This window comes from Sparassis crispa, assembly GCF_003851025.1.
Source record: "Sparassis crispa DNA, contig_000002F, whole genome shotgun sequence".
NCBI lineage: Eukaryota > Fungi > Basidiomycota > Agaricomycetes > Polyporales > Sparassidaceae > Sparassis > Sparassis crispa.
Window position 1 is genome coordinate 3474854 of NW_020939749.1, and position 21240 is coordinate 3496093.

General features: G+C 51.2%; 5 protein-coding genes across 5 annotated transcripts; 4 read left to right on the forward strand and 1 right to left on the reverse strand.

The window, feature by feature from the left end:
* Positions 1-1828: 1828 nt before the first annotated feature.
* SCP_0311730 (hypothetical protein) lies at positions 1829-6175 on the forward strand (the record flags this gene model as incomplete). Its single annotated transcript, XM_027756556.1, has 1 exon — positions 1829-6175. The coding sequence occupies one exon, from the start codon at positions 1829-1831 to the stop codon at positions 6173-6175; it is 4347 nt and encodes a 1448-aa protein (XP_027612357.1).
* A 2466-nt stretch (positions 6176-8641) lies between these two features.
* SCP_0311740 (hypothetical protein) lies at positions 8642-13972 on the forward strand (the record flags this gene model as incomplete). Its single annotated transcript, XM_027756557.1, has 14 exons — positions 8642-9109; positions 9168-9254; positions 9605-9682; positions 9742-10282; positions 10334-10444; positions 10506-10745; positions 10796-10932; positions 10988-11178; positions 11235-11439; positions 11496-12275; positions 12334-12642; positions 12711-13221; positions 13283-13374; positions 13436-13972. The coding sequence occupies 14 exons, from the start codon at positions 8642-8644 to the stop codon at positions 13970-13972; spliced, it is 4287 nt and encodes a 1428-aa protein (XP_027612358.1).
* A 2316-nt stretch (positions 13973-16288) lies between these two features.
* SCP_0311750 (hypothetical protein) lies at positions 16289-19732 on the forward strand (the record flags this gene model as incomplete). Its single annotated transcript, XM_027756558.1, has 8 exons — positions 16289-16665; positions 16724-17285; positions 17334-17611; positions 17670-17774; positions 17838-18029; positions 18077-18275; positions 18330-18619; positions 18673-19732. 8 exons carry the CDS (start codon positions 16289-16291, stop codon positions 19730-19732), a joined length of 3063 nt encoding a protein of 1020 aa, XP_027612359.1.
* A 58-nt stretch (positions 19733-19790) lies between these two features.
* SCP_0311760 (hypothetical protein) lies at positions 19791-19940 on the forward strand (the record flags this gene model as incomplete). Its single annotated transcript, XM_027756559.1, has 1 exon — positions 19791-19940. The coding sequence occupies one exon, from the start codon at positions 19791-19793 to the stop codon at positions 19938-19940; it is 150 nt and encodes a 49-aa protein (XP_027612360.1).
* An 812-nt stretch (positions 19941-20752) lies between these two features.
* On the reverse strand, positions 20753-21146 carry SCP_0311770 (hypothetical protein; the record flags this gene model as incomplete). The annotated part of the gene is made up of 2 exons (XM_027756560.1): positions 20753-20812; positions 20868-21146. 2 exons carry the CDS (start codon positions 21144-21146, stop codon positions 20753-20755), a joined length of 339 nt encoding a protein of 112 aa, XP_027612361.1.
* Positions 21147-21240: the final 94 nt, after the last annotated feature.

Below are 21240 nucleotides of genomic sequence, written 5' to 3' on the forward strand. Positions count from 1 at the left end.
GCGGGACCGTAACGTGTTGTTTTCTGGTGGGTAGCGGCTATCCGTCGTCGTCGTCGCCTTCACAACATGCAACCCGGATGGATCTGAAGGGCATCAGTGTACTGATACTGGGAAGGGAAAATGCCGTATCAGTCTTGGCCCCTTGCAGCGTGTTCATCGAGAACTGCTCTGATCCGTGCGTCCCACGCGTGCGGGACCTTGTCAGGTCATCGATGCCGCGTCCGCGGAGCTTGAGCAAGGCAGATCGAGCCCAAACGGAGCCAACGTCAGGTGCAGAAGTACACCCGTTCAGGCAAGTTCGGGATATTTCCTAGTGGGCGAAACCACGGTGTAGGTGTTTCAGTGCAGGCAGCGTATCCGAAAATAAACGTGATCAATGTCAGGAAGGTGGCATCACCTGTCAGCTGTCGGGTGGCATTAACTCGGAGGCTCGGCGAGAGGGACAGTGTTGTCACTCGACGACATTGGTGGGTCGAGGGCGCGGGCACAGGAAGCGGCATCGTGTGCCAGTAAAGAGATCTAGAAAGACGACAAAAAGGCTCAGCTTGGCTACATTCAATCGTCAGGCAGCGGCCGACGTATCCGTACTAGCGGGAGGCCGGAAGATAGTGAGCTCGCAGAGGCCAGGCATTATAGGTCGAAGAAGATGGACATGGGGAATGTTGGCGGGATACAGAATGAAAGACCTCAGTCGACCACACTGCAGATTGCACAGTGGACAGGACGCCGCGTCGCGGTTCCACAGGACATTGATATCAGCTAATTGCGGGCGCAGCATCATCAGCAAAAGCGGGAAATTTTTATGTAAGGTTACACCAGTTACATCGGGGTAGCAAGGGTTGTGTAAGTTACACAGGACTAGTAATATTTAAACTGATTTGTAATCAAAGTAAAGGTAGTAGAGGTCTATAAAGAAGATAACATAGAACAGAAATTGATACACAAGTTAGAACAAAAATACATGTCGACAAAGAGTTGTCGAACGATGTAACCCAAGTCAAACGTTGCTCACCAGGTTACACAGTCGGAAGAACTTCTAGACGCCTAGCGCTCTCCGCAGAACTCGCTCCGAGTTGCTCTTGCATCGTTCATATTCAGGCCCCCGGATACCGCACCAAATGCAAGCATTAAGGCAAGGCTCTTGTCCAGGCCACAGTGAAAAGATCCGAAGTTGTTTCGAGGCAATTCTGAGGCAATCTGAGGCAATTCTGAGGCAAGTCTCGATGCATCGCGACTACCGTCCGCCGACAATTCTCGCCACCCTCACTCGTGTATAAATTCGCAGCATCTGCCACTGCAATGTGCCTGTCAGGTGAGTGCCGTTACACGCGGCTAACTGTATCGCACAGGTGATACCGGGCTGTTGTTGCGCGCAGCTTGGTTGGGCTCCCGTGGTTGGAGCGACACGCGGTGCGTTCTATTTCAATCTCTATTGTTTTATGCCTGTGGGCGGAAATGTAAGTGTGTTGATTCCTAGTGTTGGTTGTTACTGTTGGAAAGTAGCGCCCAAATTTCTGGAGCTCCAGAAATTGGGGAGCGCCCAAGGGCAGACAAGCCGAGGGCATGATTACAAAGAAAGACAAAGAAGGAAATTTGCTTATATAAAGTGGAGCGTCTAGAACTGTATATATACAGAAATCTATTTTAGGACGCGTAATCACGCGCCCCGACGCATCTTGACCCGCCATCACTACCTTCCTATTTGGGAACTAAGGCGCAATTTCTAACAGGTTATGAGCCCCGGCTCTAGCCAATAAATACTTGGATAACAACAGCCCCTATTGTGGCTACAAAAATTGTTACCCCCTTACTAGTACGAGAACAAATAATGTCGACCAGCGCTGATAATACGAGCAATAGCAATGCTTACCGGATCCCGCTCCTGAAGGAAGACAATTGGCTCCCGTGGAAGCGCCGCGTCGAGGCCATCCTTAATGATAAGGGTCTCCAGGAGTATGTGACCGGAAAGACACCGAAGCCGCAGCCGAGTAATGACCCGGCCAATAGGGCAGCGAGAGAGGCGGAGATTAGCGCCTGGGGAGAGAAGGACCTCAAGGCCCAGAACGTAATTGTGCTATCGCTGGGAGATTCCCAGATGGTGCACATCGCTGGAGCCGAGACGGCACGGGCCATGTGGGAGCAGCTTCGCACAGTCAAGGAACAGCGTGGACAGCATGGAATTCTCGCGCTGTGCCGGCGTTTTTACCGGATGCAAGCCAAAGAAGAAGATAATATCTCCAGTCACATTACACAGCTACGACAGATCCAGGAACAACTCCACCTAATGGGGAAGGTTGTTTCTGACGAAGATTTCCGGCTCATTCTGGCTACCTCATTACCGGAGAGCTGGGACTCTTTCCTCAGCTCTTACTTTGGCGCCGTGGGCGGCAATGTTGGCGCCGAAGGTGCTGACAACGTGCGCCCTCAGCTTACATCACAAGAATTGATTGCCATCATTCTTGATGAAAATAGGCGAAGGCACGAGCGTGGCGAGCGCGGTCAATCCTCGGACCAAGCCATGGTTGCCAAAGGAAAGAAGCGCCCCTTTGGGGAATACAAAAAATGTTCGATCTGCGGAAAGCCGGGACATCTTGGTAACGAGTGTCGGCACCGCGACAAGGTCAAATGTATGAATTGCGGAAAATTCGGGCATAAGGCCACGGATTGTTGGGCTAAAGGTGGCGGCAAAGCCGGACAGGGCCCGCCGATGAAACGGCAAAAGACGGAACGTGCTTACGAAGCGCGCGAGGTCGAATCGAAAGAGGATGAGGCAAAAATAGCCTACAATAATGATAGCGACACTGTATCTCTCGGATCTGATGGCGAAATCGCTTCTTTCTATGAGTGGTTTGCCGACTCCGGGACAACTTCGCACATTACAAATCGTCGTGAAGTCTTCGCGACCTATCAGGCGCTCGAAGATCACGCGATCACGGGCATCGGACCGCAACCAACGCAGGCATTGGGCCGCGGTACGGTCGATGTCGAAAGTAAAGTAGGAGACCGGAAAGTGAAATTCCGTCTCCACAGTGTACTGTATGCGCCGACAGCACCCAATAGCCTCCTCTCCATCACGCGTTTGGACGATGCGGGAGGAAGAGTACTTATGGGTAATAGTCGTGCAATACTAATAGATAAAAATAAACACACTCTTGCTATAGGCAAGAAAAATGGACGACTATATTCATTGAAATTGCGTCCAATAGTTCCACAACCTGTGCGAACCTATACTGCTAAGGAATACGGCCCGCATACCTGGGAAGAGTGGCACAAGATCTATGGCCATATCGGGAAACCAGCGCTTACGCGATTATATCGCGAAGGGCTTGTTGATGGCCTAGAAATCTCGCCAAGCCCAGATGAAATTAATTGCGAGGCGTGCATCCAAGCAAAGGCAACGTGGAAGCCATTTCCCAAAGAGACGGACGAATGCAGCAAGGTACCCGGAGAATTAACACACACAGATGTGTGGGGACCTGTGCAGACAGCCGCTCTACAAGGGTGGAAATATTTTATTACATTTACCGATGATTACAGTCGTCGAAGTACAGTACTATTTATGAGGCATAAAGATGAAGTAACTGAAAAGGTAAAGAATTATATTACCTATATCGAGTGCAAGTTTGGAAATAAACCCTTGCGACTCAGGCTCGACAACGGTCGAGAATATATGAACACCGAATTAATTAACTGGTGTCAAATGAAAGGGATCGAGATGGGTCCGACTGCGCCGTACTCACCATCCCAGAATGGAGTCTCTGAGAGATTGAATCGCACACTGCTTGGACTAGCGCGCGCGATGATCTATGCGAGAGATCTACCTCGTTATCTTTGGGCTGAAGCGATTGCTCACGCAGTCTATATTAAAAATAGATCGCCTACCCAGGCGTTAAATGGGGCAACTCCCGAAGAAAAATGGAATGGGACGAAACCAAACATCTCGTACCTACAAGAATTCGGTTCCCCCGTATGGGTCCTCACGGAGGACGCAACACTATCAAAGCTAGCGCCCCGTGCCAACAAGTATATTTTTGTTAGATACATGGACGGACCCAAAGCCATCAAATATTATGATGCACATACGCGCCAGATTAAAATCTCGCGTAATTTCCAATTTTCTTCGAATTCCCCGGACCATTTGCCCGGCAACGCGCCTCACGTGCCACAAGAGCAAATAGGATCTGACGTACCTATCCTCACAGCACAGCGTGAGGGGGAGCAAAATATATTTCCGGGCACTTTACCTAGCAATGCGTCAGACGTGCCGCATGCGGAAAGAAGACCCGAAGTCCCAAACCTCACAACGACCGCAGACGTGCGGCGCGAGGGGGAGTTAGAAACTTTCGCGCCACAGTCACCTGCCAAAAATCTGCGAAAGCGCAGACAGGATAATGATCCTGATCAACGCGAGGAAAGCGGGACGGACGCACCAAGCCAGCCCAGACGAACCAGAAGAAAGACAGTTCGGCATGATTACCGTCTAATGCACGACCCAGAGGCAGACGAAGATCTGGATAATGATCCAGATAAATCAAATGCCGAATTAGTCTATATTGCGATGAGCGCCCACGGAAATGCGGATGCGGATGAGCCAAAGACGCTCAGTGATGCCAAGAGATCACTCGAGTGGCCCAAATGGGAACAGGCAGTCCAGACGGAACTCAATCAACTACAGGGTATGGAGACTTGGGAGTTAGTGGAACCTCCCGAAGATCGAAAACCCGTAGGAAATAAATGGGTTCTAGTTAAGAAAACAAACAAAGAGGGTGAAATAATCAAATACAAAGCCCGCCTGGTTGCGAAGGGATATTCTCAAATCCCAGGCATGGACTATACCGAGACGTTCGCGCCCGTAGTCCGCCTCGAAACCATTCGAGCTATCCTCGGGCTAGCTGCAATCTTAGATTGGGAGATCGGACAGATGGACGTGAAAGGCGCCTATCTCAATGGAACTCTCAAAGAAGAAGTGTATATGCGGCAACCCGAAGGATACAGCAATGGAACATACCGCATATGTAAATTAAAGAAAACCCTCTACGGGCTAAAGCAGTCTGGCCGAGAATGGAATATCGTGCTGAACCGCAAGTTACTAGATGCGGGATTCAAGCGCCTATTCTCGGATCCATGTGCGTACATTCGGATCAAAGGTGATAAGATAGAAATCATCACCGTTTGGGTAGACGACCTATTAATATTCACCAATGATTGCGCACTGATGGACCAATTGAAGAGGGAACTCCGAAATATGTTCGAAGTTACCGACCTTGGCGAACCCCGAAAAATTGTGGGGATAGAAATTGAGAGAGACCGTTCAAAGCGGACAATCAAAATCTCTCAGACAAAATATATTGAGTCTATCCTACACAAGAATGGGCTTACGAACGCCAACACGGTCGGGATGCCTCTTGATCCAAATACAGTGCTTGAAAAAGAAGAACCCGAAACTGATGACGAATGCGACCGAGACAACGGATATGCATCGCTCGTCGGATCACTGATGTACGCGGCAATTGCCACGAGACCAGACATTGCTCACGCCATGCAACGGCTTAGCTCATTTACTGCCAATCCCGGAATGGCTCATTGGACTGCTGCTAAACACGTCCTCCGCTATCTATCCGGAACGCGAGAACTTGGAATAATCTACGGGCCAATTGCAGATGTCAAGCCCGAAGATCAATCCATATTTGTGGGCTACTCAGATGCAGACTATGTGAACGATATCCGAGATCGCAAATCAATCTCGGGATATTTATTTAAATTAGGAAATGGCACGATCACGTGGAGCTCAAAGAAGCAAACCACGGTCGCGTCATCCACCACGGAAGCCGAATACATGGCATCCGCCGAAGCGGCAAAAGAAGCCGTGTGGCTCCGAACACTATTCAAAGAAATAGGTTTCGAGCAACAAGATCCTACAATTTTATTCGAGGATAATACAGCGGCGATCTCAATCGCACGTGATCCCCAATTCCACGCGAAATCAAAACATTTTGATGTAAAGCATCATTATGTGCGCGAAAAATTGAGGGATAAATATATTGATATCCACTACTGTCCCACGGAGGACATGATAGCGGATATCCTAACAAAATCACTCCCTAAGCCGAGGCACGAGAAGCTCACAAAGAAGCTCGGAATGCCCATCGGCTTGAGGGGGAGTGTTGGAAAGTAGCGCCCAAATTTCTGGAGCTCCAGAAATTGGGGAGCGCCCAAGGGCAGACAAGCCGAGGGCATGATTACAAAGAAAGACAAAGAAGGAAATTTGCTTATATAAAGTGGAGCGTCTAGAACTGTATATATACAGAAATCTATTTTAGGACGCGTAATCACGCGCCCCGACGCATCTTGACCTGCCATCACTACCTTCCTATTTGGGAACTAAGGCGCGATTTCTAACAGTTACAGCGGTACATGGGTGTTGGTGCGGTAAGTAGACCTAAATACTTGTTTGTTATGGCGGCACGCGGGTGTTGTTACGCGGTAAGTGGGCGTTTCGACGGCACGCGGGTTTTGGTGCAGTGAGTAGGCCCAAGTAGTTCTAATGTAGAGCACTTTGTATGTGTTGTACCGCTGTAATATAATATGTTGACATAATTTGGAATACTTTGAGAGTTATGAAACCGATCCGAATGAATCGGTTTCGGTCTGTTTAGGACGGTCTGTGCCTACGTGCTACAAGTGCATAATAAATTTTGCAGGAAGTTATATGAGCTTCATAACCTGTAAAATGTTTCCAGAGTTTATAACTGATTATGCCAGTTGGCAACTCTGCAATCTGACTCAGGATTACAATGCAATGTATTGCTTGGTGAAAAAATTGCACAAGTTACGTGGGATTACACCTTTATAATCTCTTTGGAGAAAATTCCCGGTTTTGCTGATGACTTTGGGTCAACGAAGCATCAGCAAAAACGGGAAATTTTTATATAAGGTTACACCGATTACATCGGGGTAGTAGGAGTTGTGTAAGTTACAACGGACTAGTAACGTTTACGCCGATTTGTAGTCAAAATAAAGGTAGTAGAGGTCTATAAAGAGGATTACATAGTACAGAAATTGATACACAAGTTACGATTAAAATATACATTGTGCGGAGAGTTGTCGCGCAATGTAACCCAAGGAAATGGTTGCTCACCGAGTTGTGAAGTCGGAAGAATTTCTAGACACCTACATAGGATGTTGTAAGGGGCGCCTGTTGGGCGCCTACTCGCGCTTTGCACAGAACGCGCTCCGAGTTTGCTCTTCCGTCGTTTCAGGCCCCCGAATACCGCACCAAATGCAAGTATTAACGCAGAGCTTTCGTCCAGGCCCTCACAGCGAAAAGATCCGAAGCCGTTTCGAGACAATATTAGGGGGAGTCAAAGTTGGCGATTCTGGGGCGATTCAGAGTTTCTCCGAGCACCGATTCTGACGACGATTTTGCATCCAGAATCGACTCAGAATCAGAATCGGACGTGAATCGCGTCGAATCGTCGAATCGCCTCTGGAGGCGCTTCTACCTCAGAATCGCCGATTCTCGCACCTCGATTCTTGTTCCTTTGTATCTACTACTACAAAATTTGTAATCATTAGAAACAACTACTTATCCTCCATAGAATCCATAATAGATTCGTGCTCTGGTGATAATATATGGGCTGTGACCTTATTTTCGATAATTTTCCACATAATTCTCGGTACTTTCTGATTCAGAGGTTCTACGCCTTCCTTACTGTTCACTCATATTAACAGCATAGGGTGATAGCTTGTTGCACCCCTTAATAAAGAAGCTATGTCTGTCTATTTCCTCGACAGTACAGCACAGCAAAATCCTCGCCGGGATCAGCACAAAATCGCGAGAAACACCTGCGAGGAATTGGGGTGGTCAAAATTGATAGGATTTTCACACGATTCAGTTCACCGAAATCGACTCAGAATCGCCACCAGAATCGTTCACAGAATCGTCAACTCTGACTACCAGCCGCTCGCGCACCGCCTTGCAGGCGCGTATGTGCGCCGACACATACAGCTGGAGCCACCTGACTTACACATGCCCAAGGACGACACGCTGTATTTAATCCCCCCGTGCGCTCGATCGTAGGCTGTGTATCCCTGCTGCAGGCGCGCTAGGCAAATTAGTCATTCCAAGGGTTTTCCCCGCCGAAGGCGGGCCGGAAAACGCCAAGGATTACTTGAGGCATCGGCCCAAAAGGTAGCAAGGATTTTGTCCAGCGCGTGGCACAGGCGCTGGCTCTTCCTTCGCCACTTGAGCCTGTGGCTTCGTGCTACTGATCGTAACTACATCTCCCTCTGTTTGGCTCTGTAACGGCCGGTGTGTAGACCGACATTTGTCGCGTAGAATAAGTTGAACCTAGTGTTTGAACCACATTTCCTAATCAGGCTTCTAGGTAAGCTTTGATTGATGGCGCACCAACTCCGAGATCTCGTACGTAGAATGAAGAAGTTCAGGGCTTCGAATGGCAGGTCCTCGCGCTGCGTGGTTGCTCGAGCGTGCACAGGAATCTAAGTATCCCAACAGTATGTCTTGTCGTAGCTTACACAGGCACCCCTATTCAATGATCGGGCTGCGTGCTCTCTCTCCTCACCGCCTCTCCTCTGATTCTCCCGACCGTCATCTCACTTAACTGGTTCCCTATTCAGCATGCCATCCGACCTCGACCGTGTGTATCAAGAGGCCATCTTTTCCTTGGAGTGTCCAGAAGGTTGCTCTTTCGACAATCTGTTCTTTAAGTCAATTGGCGAGGACCACTCCTCTTGCTTCATGCACCTCGACCTTCCGCAGACCACTGTTCCCAAGGCCGGCAATGTCAAGATGTCCCCGACACTTTTTGAGGTTGTTGGTCAGATCGCAGTCGAGGACTGCTATCTCACCAAATGTGGAGATGAGTGTCTGTTCCCCGAGGATGAGAAGAGTCCCACTGTGTACTCCTGCTGGATCGAAGCACGCCCTGATCAAGTGTCGTGCATCCATTGGCGCAATGTTGTGCGTGGATTGGACACAATTATTGCAGCGATCCCTGTCCCCATCGATACCATTCATGCGATGCGCACGGACCCGGAAACCGACTCAGTGAAAATTCAGGTTGGCTGGCGCCCGCCGGCTGGACAGGTATGGCGCGCGGCTTCTGACACAACTTTGTTCCGCTGACGTTGGCCTGGTAACACAGTCCATTGAGGACACCTTCCCGCTCTACGATAATTTAGGAGAGCGGTGCATTCCATCTTGCGACGCTGAGGTGCCTTTTGGCAAGCCGGTTCGTGTCTTATTCCACCTCGAGTGTGTCGTGTCTCAGGGCACCACGTACTTGTTTCCACGTCTTCTCGGAATTAGGGAGGTTTGATTAGTGGGTATGGACTTTGTATTGAATATTGGTGCGAGTTTTTGAGCTTGCCTGAAGGTAGGAAGCCAGAAACGGAATTGGCATGCATTCGGTATTTGTCTGCGAAATATGTACAATAATTTGATGCGAGAGTCTTACACTACATCTGCAGCAATCTGAGGTGAAACAAGGGTTAAAAAAACCCAGGGGATTGTGCCCCTGTCAACGTGTTGCCTTCTGCCACATCGACACTTCATCTCAACATGGCTGCCTTTCATCCTCAGGCTGCAATCACGCAGCTAAAAAATGCTCTTCAGCCCTCTGAGAAGAAGAAGAATTTTGAGAAGAATTGGAAGACGGAGGTCTGATGGTTCACTTTCACCCAAGGACTCTGTGTGCTCACCGAGTTCCCCGCACTCAGGTTGAAACACGCTGGAAAAAGTGGAAGCGGGCTCGGCCATCGCAGTCTCAGTACACGGAGCAGCTCGAATGGGAGGCTCACGTTGTTGAATATGTCAACACTGTGTACAAGCTGACCAAAGCACATGGTAATTCGAAGACTGCGACAAATGTCAGTCTCCGGCATGAAATCCCACTTTATGGTCCGCATTTCATCCCGCCCACCTACGCCGATGAGTTCAAGCAAGATGCGACACCGGGCATTGTACCCGAGACGGCCTATCTGAAGCCGCTCACCGTCATCCATCCCTTTTATTTCCCCGAGCTCGCGCGATGCCCACAGTGCAGCTCCGATGACATCAAGTGGTGTGGTTGGACGCCTACTGGTCATCGTGAGGTCCATGGTATTTTTCGCGAGGAGACGGCTCTTGGTTTTCAGCTCCGCTGTCAATCCTGTGCAAAGCAATGTGGTGTGCATGGCGAGGGTGATGATGAGGGTCCGTACTGTTTCTCCACAACGAGCCCCCTCTTCTGGGAGAAGCGGGAGCACTGGGAGATACCTGGTAAGGTGAAGTCAATCCGAGTGAGCACGGACTGACACCACTTATGGACAGCCGGCATACCTATCTGTCTCAGGCGCTGTGCCATCACGCGCGACTTGTTCGACCTTGTCGTTGAGCTGCGGCCGTCGACTACAGCTGCAGGACTCGCCGAGAATATCAAACGTGAGCATTAGCAAAATCAAGTGACCATGATGCATAACAGCTGACACCAACGATGCACCAGAACTGCATCTGCTCGAGTATCACAAGCAGAGGCTGTCATACCTTCAAAGTTTCAAGATGCGACAGGAAATCAAGCAGAGTCTTGTGCCGGCTGAACTCCTTCGCTCGTTTTCAAAGCCGAACAGCGCTGGCGGCTACAGCGACCAATCCATCACGGATGATCTTGTCACTGATGTATACAACAAGTTTAGTGAGAAAACGCGACAAACTGAATCGGAGTATTACCTTCGAACGTTGAGTGGTGAGTTGTCTCACGGTATGTGGCGCGATGTTGAGTCAGCATGATTCTAGCGACATGCGTATCTCTCGACAATACCTTTCGCACTGCGAGTAAAGCCAAGGTCACGGATGGAAAGAAGAATAAGACAAAGTCATTTAAAGGGGGCATACTGACTGTGATGAATGAACGGAATGAAATAATTTCCTGGGTACGTACCATACACCTGCTCCCCACGCAGCACCCTCACTTTCTGCCCAATGCAGCGCTTCTGTCAGACACAACAAGGACTTGAGATCGAGGAGGTGCTTGGAGGTTTGAAGGAACGTCTTGGGCTGCTCGGCGATCCAGATCCATCGATGGCGGTCGTCGATAACTGTTGCCATGTGGTCAAGTTCATCAAACGGCCGTTCCCTGACATACATGTCGTCCTGGATGTATGGCATTTCGTAAAGAGGTATGGAACTCCACTTACTGTCAGTCAGGTTGGCTGCTAACAAAAAATCATGACAGGTACCTCATATGCATTCTCAATGGCACCAAGAACCCACTGTACAGCGCCATCGCCAGCGATATTGTGGATGCAGTTCTGAAGACCAGGGCAGATAAGCACAACCTGGCCGTATATTGGAGTCAGCTAGAACAAGAGAAAAGGTTGGTGGATGCATACGAGAAATGGTTTAAAAGGGGGGGAGTGTGGAGTGTCGCCGCACAGAAGGTGAGTCAAGTGTAGGTCGAGCTATTGCAGGATCGGTACTCACAGTCATTTTGTAGGCACATGAAGAGCAACTGGGACATGTGCAGAAGGGCTGCCTGTCTCGGACCCGACAAGATGTGCCCTCTGACGGAAGCCGGATCGAAGGATCGCACAAGGGCTGGAATGGACTCCAGCGCTCCCATGCAAGTGGAATCGAGGTCCTGTCCGCCCTGTGTCACGATTTCGTCCTGCGTCGCAACATTCGCATCGGCTCAGTGCTCGAACAGTGCTCAACATTTCTGACCTCGACGCACGGGTCGCATCACATCCGGCTAGTTGATGCTGTTGCCAAATTGTGGAATGCACTCTTGCAGGTGCCGGACAACTGCTCGAAGGGTCTTCGCATCCTCCCTGAGCTCGAGGTCATCTCTAGCAATGAAAAATTCGGTCTTGTCAGTGCAAAGTGCCTCGCAAACTACCAAAATCTCGTCGTGATAAAAGATGAGCCTCGTGATGACCTCCTTGATCTCGCGTTATCGCAAGATCATGAGGAAGTCCAGGACATGCTCCGTGACCTTGACATTGACCCTGCCCTACTGCTGAAGCCGGCATTTTCATCCAGTAGCTCTGGTCGCCCGTCTCTTGCTCTTGATTTGCCGCGAAGTGGTGCCGTGTTGCAGCCAACCACACTCACACTCACTGCGGCGTCCTTGGATGACGCCCCGGATTCAGGTTCAAGCTCGGGAGTGATGACTGCACGGGTCAGCGCTGGGACTGCGACGCCAAACACCTCAGCTGTAATTGTGGCAAACTCGACGGTAGAGGATGACATCGTGGTGATGGGCTCAAGCGAGAAGGTGAGTTTTCTGCCAGTGCTACCGCTTTTTAGTGAACCAGTCACCTTCTTGACTCCAGATCCTGCAACCTGCTACGTCGAGCCCCAGTCTGGCAGCCTCACAATCCCTCTCGCATATTGTGCGCCCTGCGCTCACCACTCCAAGCCGAACACCCAATGAGTGCCGGACTCTATCGATAGTGCCATCAAAGCGCAAGGCAGACGATGGATGCGATATCGGCAAGGACCTGGGCACTCACATTTTGTCAGGGAGCAGCGGGCTCCGAGAGAGATCCACTCTCGATGTAGGCACTAGCAGCAAGAGGGCGAAGACAGCTGGTTCTGCAACCAGATCACTCAGCCGGGTCGATGGGGTTCCAAACGTGGAGGTGAGTGCATCTGGATATTTGGCAATGCACTCGCGCTCACTCCGGCACTTTCCCATGACATCTGACAGCCCGTCAAGGACATCGCGATGGTATCCAGTGCAGGCGATACGAACAGAGTGCCGGACATGGTATCCCCTCGAGAGCCTGCAGCTCCTCGTCGCACTGAGTCCAATCTAGTTGGTTACTTCAATACTGCACGCAATGCCACATCTGCAAAGATCCAGGATGTCATGCCACTGCCGAGCGTACTTCCCCTTCCTAACATCTCGGGTCTCACACCATCTCAGCGACTCTTCTCGTTGGCGATGGGCATGCACATTCAGTCGATGTCTATCAACACCAAGGATGAGTTCTTCCTCTTCATGGACATGCGCGCGGAGAAGCGGTGGGCATCCTTCAGTATGACTCCTCGGAAATGGGTCATTGCGGCAAGTGAGTACAACACCCAGCTGGAGGCATTCAACCGGTCGAGAGGGCAGGCACATCTGACGGTAAGGAAGACACCCCGTGCTCTGATGGAAAAGCTCGGAGAGCTGGAGCCGAAAATTATCGCGCGCATCGTTACCGGCCACTACACATGTTGAGTACCCTCCCCACCTGTCGTTGAGCTCAGTAGGCTGACCCTCTTCCGTGCTTACAGCCAGGCAATTGAACACCGAAGACTTCTGGAAGAAGCACTGCAGCGCGGTCCCGGGTCTGGTCAAGAGTGGAAAGGGTGGTGATAAGACACCGGTAAGGCCTGATTGGTCACTTCTATCCTCTTCCTCAAACTGACATACACCCATCTGCTTAGCGCAAGACACATACCTGCTCGCGATGCAAGACGATCATGTGGCCTGGTCCCGAGGGCGCAGGAAACAACCACAAGAAGTCATACTGCTCGGACGGTGTGATGCAGAAGCCGAAGACATTGCAGAGGATGATCAACGGCTCACTGCAAGATGTGACAGAGCATCCCCCGGACTGGCCCCAGCCGCGCGGTATTTTCACGGGCGGCACTCACTTCAATCCGGCAGCATTCCTTGCCGCGGTTCGCGACATGTACGACTGCGTGGTTGTGAAGAGCGGCACGGGTGGCGACCATGCGATGGAGTACAGCGCGTTCGCAGGGCTCCTGTCGAAGCGCACCGTTATCACTGATGACGGTGCCGTTCTCTTCGAGCTGTATGGCTCACTCGAGGTGACGTCGGAGAGGGAGCATGCAGATATCATCGTCCAGCGCAATGGAATCAAGTACCTGCGCGTCAACTGCCTCCACAGTGCACCTGTCACTGGCAGCCACGACGACGGCGAGGGCTCCAGCGAATTGGCCGCCGCCACCGTTTTGTAAATGCACGGTTGATTTTATTTTCTTCGATTTTCCGTCTTCCTTGGTGGGGCTCTCCCCGAGTTTCCCCTCCATTCATGGTGCTTCTACCTTACAAAAATGTGTCACTAGAAGTACTTAGTTGCTTCGATAATTGACCAGTGTTTCTGGACACGCGCGTGAGCTTCCTAGTGCCCCCAATAATGAGTTCTCCGTAGGGCCGTTGGGCTGGCCGCGCGTTGCACGTGATGGGTGCGACTGATTTGGTCTGGTGATTTGGGGTTAGGGTTGGATTGGTGGATTGGTCGGTTTGGTCCTTGGACCAAAGTCAGACCAAAATTCGTCCCCCCTTGGTATGGCGGAGTAGCCGGCGCGCTACATCGTACCCGCCACGTGATTTCCTCCATGCTCCGACGCCATCGAAGGTATTCCACACTGCTGACACCGTCAAACATGCCTTCGCATATGCGTTCTCAGCAGCTTTGTTTACCCAGCCGTTCTCGCTGCGCACGACACACGCATACTCTCTCGGGCGCCGCTGCGAACGAGGTCACGTTTGTGTCTCTTGCCTGATGCCCACTATCTGCCCCGGTCATAAATATCGCCTCGATGACCAAGGCGTCCTGAGCTCTTGCGCATGCTGCTCCGGATAATCCTAGAAAATTCTCAAAAATCGAGGCTGGCGTAACCGCTTGTTCTTAAAACTCCGAGAGGATGGATCTGCGCCAATGGGGCCTCTATATATCCACTGGACATCCTCGGTTCGTCGTGGTTCATGTCCGCCCAATGCCAAATAACGCAAAGACGCGGTGCGACCGCATTTGCGCAACGTCGATTGAACCGTCTTCGCCGTTATCCAGGCGTCGTCGCCAACTATCTCGCGCCTCGGTCGTGAATAGCCTAACTACCAAGAGAACGTTCCGCAAATTTAGCCGTTGGACGAGTGCGGGCGTTCGTCAGGTGGGGTTACGCGTTGACGCTGCACCACATGAGATATTGTTCGATGCTTCGCTATGCTGCCTATGGACAAGAATAATATTAGTCGCAGTCGCCGCAAAAAATGGATCACGGCTCAAATCCTGTGTTCGACGGTTGAGCTGCTAAGGTGTAAGTGGTTGCGCAAGGCAGATTATCTGCGAAGACTCTGCAGTAGGAGCTTGAAGACTGCTCCACCAGTCCTAAGCAACACAAAATCGGAAAAAAGAAGGAAAATACAGAAAATACACGTTGCGAATGCGCTCTTCTCTTCTCGGAAAAATTCTAGAGTCCAGCTCTTCCGGCAGAGAGAAACCTTGTATTGTGACATTCGCACATGCAACATACTCATCTTCCTCTATTGCGTGCCGCGCCCGGGATGAGGTGGCTACATAATGGTCCATGTCGTTGTTTGGTAGGCCGAGTTCCTGCCTAGATCGCTGCCCAGCGAGGATATCGCAGTCCGTAGTGCTGAAGTCGCTGCCATCAAGAACTTGAGCAAGGCAGATTGAGCTCAAACGGAGTCAATGCCACGTGCGGAAGGCCCGTTGGGGCAGATTCGGGGTGGGCGAAGCTATGGTGTAGGTGTCTCAGCGCAGGCATCATATCTGAAAATAAATGTTAACAACATCAGGAAGAAAGATTGAGCACCGACAGATCGACGGTCCAACGGAAGAAGGTGGCGCGGCTTGGTAGCTCTCACTCAGCTCTCGTGTGACATTGACTCGGAGGCTCGGCGAGAGGGACAGTGCTGTCACTCGACGACATTAGAGGGCGGAGGGCGCGGACCCAGGAAGCGGGTGCCAGTAAAGAGATCTAGAGAGACGACGAAAAGACTCCGCTTAGCTAAACACAATCGTCACGGGCAACGCATCCGTGGTAGGGGGAGGCCAGAAGATAATGTGCTCACAGAGGCCCGACATTATATATCTATTTCGAAGAAGACGGACACGCCAGGGAATGTCAGCGGGAGGCAAATTGAAACACTTTGGTCACCCACACTGCAGATAGCGTAGTGGGACGACAACGAACGCAGAACGACGCGTCACTGTTTGACAGGATGTTGATAACAGCTAATTGCGGGCGCACCATGCCCACCGGGTGGCTTGGATGCTGTGTTCTTGGTGGCAGCTGATGTTGCTGTCCTGTTATTCCTCCCGTAGATATTTTGTACTAGGCCTGCATATACAAGGAGCTTCAGCAGATACACCACTCGGTGGCAGAAGATCAATGCCGAAACGAACACTAGACCGTGACGAACTCGCGACGCGTCACAGACAGTCACACCGTGTTTCCACCCCGACCGTGATGGTAGAGTCAACTTGACTTTCAAGGCGCAACCTCTTCTTTATTTTCTCTCTCGAAATGTTTTGCCCGTCTCCCGTATTCCACGACATAGCTGACTCTTCCGAATGGCCTCCTCAGGCTCAAGAAATCGCTCTTCTGCTCTCCCAACCTCTTCCCGAGTATATCTCTACCGGACCGTGGCCTTTCGTCTCCCCGATAGCTACTCATCTCTTGGGCGAGCTACGTCAAGATACACCATACCAAGAAGCTTTAAAGCCCAGCGGTCAATTCGTATCGCGTGTCCATGAGGTGTTCGACTTAGTCTTGTCTACTGTGGCGGCTCTTCGTGAGCTCGAATCTCTCGAGGACTGTGGCCGACCTCGACCGACGGTCACTCTGTGGTCTTCACTCTTCAAGGGAATCGGAATGGCATGCTCTCCAGATTCTTGCTACATGTTCGTGTATTCTCATACCCGGAATGGCTGGATTTTGATTTCTTTTACCCCACCGCAGGGTTGAAGTATCGTTTGTTCTGCCACGGGCACCCCCACGATCGAACCAGATCGCATTCGATGGTGTTGCAACTGTCCTCATCTCTCACGTCGTGGACGAAAGCGGATTTTCTCGCTCCTGCTCGCCATCAAATGCCATGGATGTTGACGCACCCTCTGATGGCACTCGGTCGCAGTCCAACAGCACTGATGAATCGACCTCACATAATTCCATGGATCTCTGTATGGACGGCTCTCGCTCTACGGTAGGCTCTGAGGGTGACTACGCCGACGAGGATCAGGAGAGCACCGACGAAACCTCCCAAGAACTCAGTGGACCCTCTATCGACGTCCCTTTTGATGCGCATGTGCTGAGTGGATCCGGGCGGCGATCTTTCGTTGTTTTGCCTATGATCTGCGTGGCTGACACGGACAATATCCGGTCACTGGTGACTAGTGTCGCATATCAGCGCCGCATCTGGGATATCGATGAACCCGTGGTCGGCTTCGAGGTCTCGAAGTTTGGTACTGTAGCCCGTATTTTACTCGCCTGGGTCGGCACGGAAATGGACGGTGACTGCTTGGTTGGTCTGCTCGGCTTCATTGTTGATTTGATGCTGATAACCCTGCAGCCAGCTGTGCACATCGCGTGTGCCAGTACACATTCTGGGGCAACAATGGGGAATTTTGATCTCACGGACACACGATCGACACTCAGCCTAGCGCAGATTGTGCTCGGTCTAGACGCGCACTGCCAGCGGATAGTGTCGAAGTCGAAGCATCGACCAGCTATCGATGCGTATCACTGGAGATCTGACTATGTGGACGAACATGAGGATCAGTGTGACAATGGTGATCTGGGGACATGGGTAGCGCATTGGGCAAGAACGATCGATGCGCGCGGCGAAGGGTGAGCAGCTTGATAAGACATCAATGGATGCATCCAACTCATCTTCCTTCCCTCTCAGAGGCAACAACAAGGCTGAGATTGACCTTTCAATTTCACCCGGATTGGAGATGAGTACACTACCAAGCATCGTCGAAAGCCCGGGGAAACCCACGACTACTGAAAGGTATGAGAAGCCCTACCTCGGTGATCGTTCATGACTGATCCATCTCTTCTCGCAATCGTAAAGTCGAGGTCGATCTGCTACGCGTGGTCCGACGTCTGAGACGGGAAGTGGCTCCAAGACGTCGCGCACCGGCATAGAGCAAGACAGCGTGAAGTCACAGAGCCTGAAGGACGAGAAGGCCTCGCAGAAGTCGGAACCGACGGGTCGTAAAAGCAGAAGTGAATCTGCCACGCGGACCGATAGATCGAGTTCCAGGTGAGTGTACGTGCGGTCATATTGTACACCACTGATTCGGTGTCCAGATTGGCGAGGACGACTTCAGTTGCATTCGACGGGCCGGTGACGCCTGCGACCTGGCTATTTGAGAGAGAGGCTTTCCCGATTGGTCTGATCAAGTTGCCTGACGGTGCTGAAGATGCGGACGAAATCAACGAGAAGATTGACAAATATAACAAGATTGTTGTTGAATTCGCTTGGCCCAGTCGAGCATGGTCAACTCTGGTGGATATTCTGATTCTGCATCTGATATCAACTCCTTGTGCTGATTTAAACCAGGACAGAATGCCACTGGTAGACAAAGCTGTTCAAAAGATTAAGAGGGTCTTGTTCGAAAACTATTTGACATTTGCGCTGAATCAGAAACCAACCAAATTAGATCTGTTGCATCTGGCCATCCTATCGAGTCGATTCTCTACCATCCTCTATGCATCTGCGGGTGCTTATGGCTGCCAAGCAGCCTTGTCTGGTCTCCCTGTTAATGAAGCAGAGGCAAGATATGATTGGGACAAGATGCTTCTGCAATTCTGTGTCCCAGATTCTGATTGCATTGTTTCACCGTATGTTCTGTGAGTGACTACTCTAATTATGGCTTTCATCATCAAGCTCACCCTATATGCAGGTTTGAACGAGAACTCACCTTCCCAAGAAATAAAGCAGTAGATTTCTTTCTCGGTGGCGACATCTCTCCAGAGATGCAGAAGGATCTGGCTGAAACACAGACAAATTTTGCTGAGGCATACCATGATCATTGTCTTGCAGTGCAAAAGCTGGCTCGTGATTATAGCCCGGCTGTTCGATATCAGGCTGGTGCTGCGTCAAGTCAGGCCTTGGAGTTCTCTCTTCAGATAAAGTCAATTTCTGTTAAACCTAGCAAGATGCTTGACATTCTCAGAGACCATGCAGCATCGGAGCCACTCAGGGGCATATGTGATGCTATTGTGGTCAGCTCTATCGTGGATGCTTTTGACCATAAGAACTCCTCAGCAACTCAGACGTTTCGAAAGAAACAAGCTCTTGTACAGCATACCTTGACGACGCAGCTCAAGGACCAGGACACGTCATCTGATGAATTAGCCTATCAGCCTCCTTCCCAACTGTCAATGAGAACACCGGCGGTTCGCGTGAAGAGAACAGCCTCACGTTCTCGGGCACAGGCCGCGGATAACATTGACTGGCAGAAACATGTGGCTGATCCATTCATCAATTCTTGCAGTCCTTTGGTTTTGCAGGACCCGACCAAGAGCGGTGATAGACCTCGAGACCTGGATCCAGAAGTGATTACAAAAGATCAGTTGTTACTACCAGTGTTGGTTGTGGCATACAAACGCTGGAATGACGGCCAGGTGAAGTCCCTTAACCAGGGACGGTTCTACTGCGTGGCTTCAGTCACATTCCTCGCGGTGCTCGGCATCGAGGGACACCCGGTCTTCGCGCTGGTCACAAATGGGGTGGTGGGTGCTGTTCTGCTTTCGTGGCAGTCACCGCAAACAAAGGCGAGTCCGTTGTTTAATGTAATCGCAACTGGATCTAACCTCAGTTGCTTCGTTATCGCAGAAAATATATGTCATAGAACGGAATGTCTGCACGTTCGACCTCTCCAAGCCTCTCCAAGCATTCCACTTTGCAACATTCCTCATCCGGCTTCGCGAGCAGCACGAGAAGTTGCAGGCCCTCTTTGAGGCCAAGAAGACAGAATTTAAGACAAAGGTATCTGCGGAGCAATTCGAGGAGTGGACGATGGCAGCACAGGATGTGCTATTGAAGGCTCAACGGGCGGAGGCTGAGGCAGCCGCCGCTTCGCGCGCTGCGGCTGAGGCTTCCGCCGGTCCCGGCGACGCTCAGTCTGCTGCTAATGATATACCAGCGGACACCTCTACCAGGGCCTGATCATTATGCCACGCAGAGGTGGAATTCGGATTGTACCCTTTCTCGGGCAATTTTTGGTGTCGCTATGCTCTCACGCTCTCGTCCACGTTGTTAATATCGCTTCACTCTTTCGTTCTCACTCAAGTCGCTATGCTCCTCCACTTTTATGGTGTGATATGTCTACACGGTATGTGCAGCCCTTGACAGGTACGTTACATGAACATCTACATACGTATGACCTCTCCGAGCCTATACTTCGACGGACACGAGTCGAAGTGTGGCTATTCAACGGTCCGGGGCGCAACAATGAGTCCGTCATCGTCTCGTCGCTTAGAATCTACGGGAAGACTTAGCGTCACGATGCCCGAGGCATCCGAAGACGTTCAAATCATCAACAGACACCACCATACGAAGGAGAGACTCTGCGGCTCGGAGGCTCGTTGACTCTCGCACATTATCATCCTGTATTTCGCCTTCCGAATCGACTTCCGAGGTGACGAGTAAACGCTGCGGAGCAGGCGTCTGATGCTTTGATTGCTTCCTCGGTAGCTGTGCTGGATGGGGTCGGCAGCACAGAGCAGAAAACGGAGAACAAAGATGAAGGGAGAGGCAGCATGTGCTCGAATCTCCTCGAGGAGGTGCAGGTGTTAAGTTGGGGGATATCCGAGCGGTCGGGGTGCTCCAAAATCCAGTGTACGCGTGGTGTGGTTCGAGTGAGTTCTTCATAGGGGCTGTACAGATTAGAGCCAATGGACCGCAGCGCACTGAGCAGTATACACAGCAGTGGACACATGCATCGGTCTCACGTACCATTTGAATAGAAACAACAGTGCTCAGGATGCCTCGGAGTTGTACACGCTGGACTCGGTGATGACAAAGGTGCAGCCGTCGGTCTGGGTGGGCATTCATCAGTCAGAGGGGGACTTTGGACCAGCATGGGGACCGTACCGTGTTGTTTTCTGGTGGGCAGCGGCTATCCGTCGTCGTCGTCTTCACAACATGCAACCCGGATGGATCTGCAATAGGCATCAGTGCACTGATACTGGGAAGGGGAAATGTCGTATCGGTCTTGGCCCCTTGCAGCGTGTTCATCGAGAACTGCTCGCTCTGATCTGAACGTCCCACGCGTGCGGGACCTTGTCGGATCGTCGATGCCGCGGCCGCGGAGCTTGAGCAATGCAGATCGAGCCCAAACGGAGCCAACGTCAGGTGCGGAAGCACGCCCATTGAGGAAAGTTCGGGATATTTCCCAGTGGGCGAAACCACGGTGTAGGTTTTTCAGCGGAGGCAGCGTATCCGAAAATAAACGTGAACAATGTCA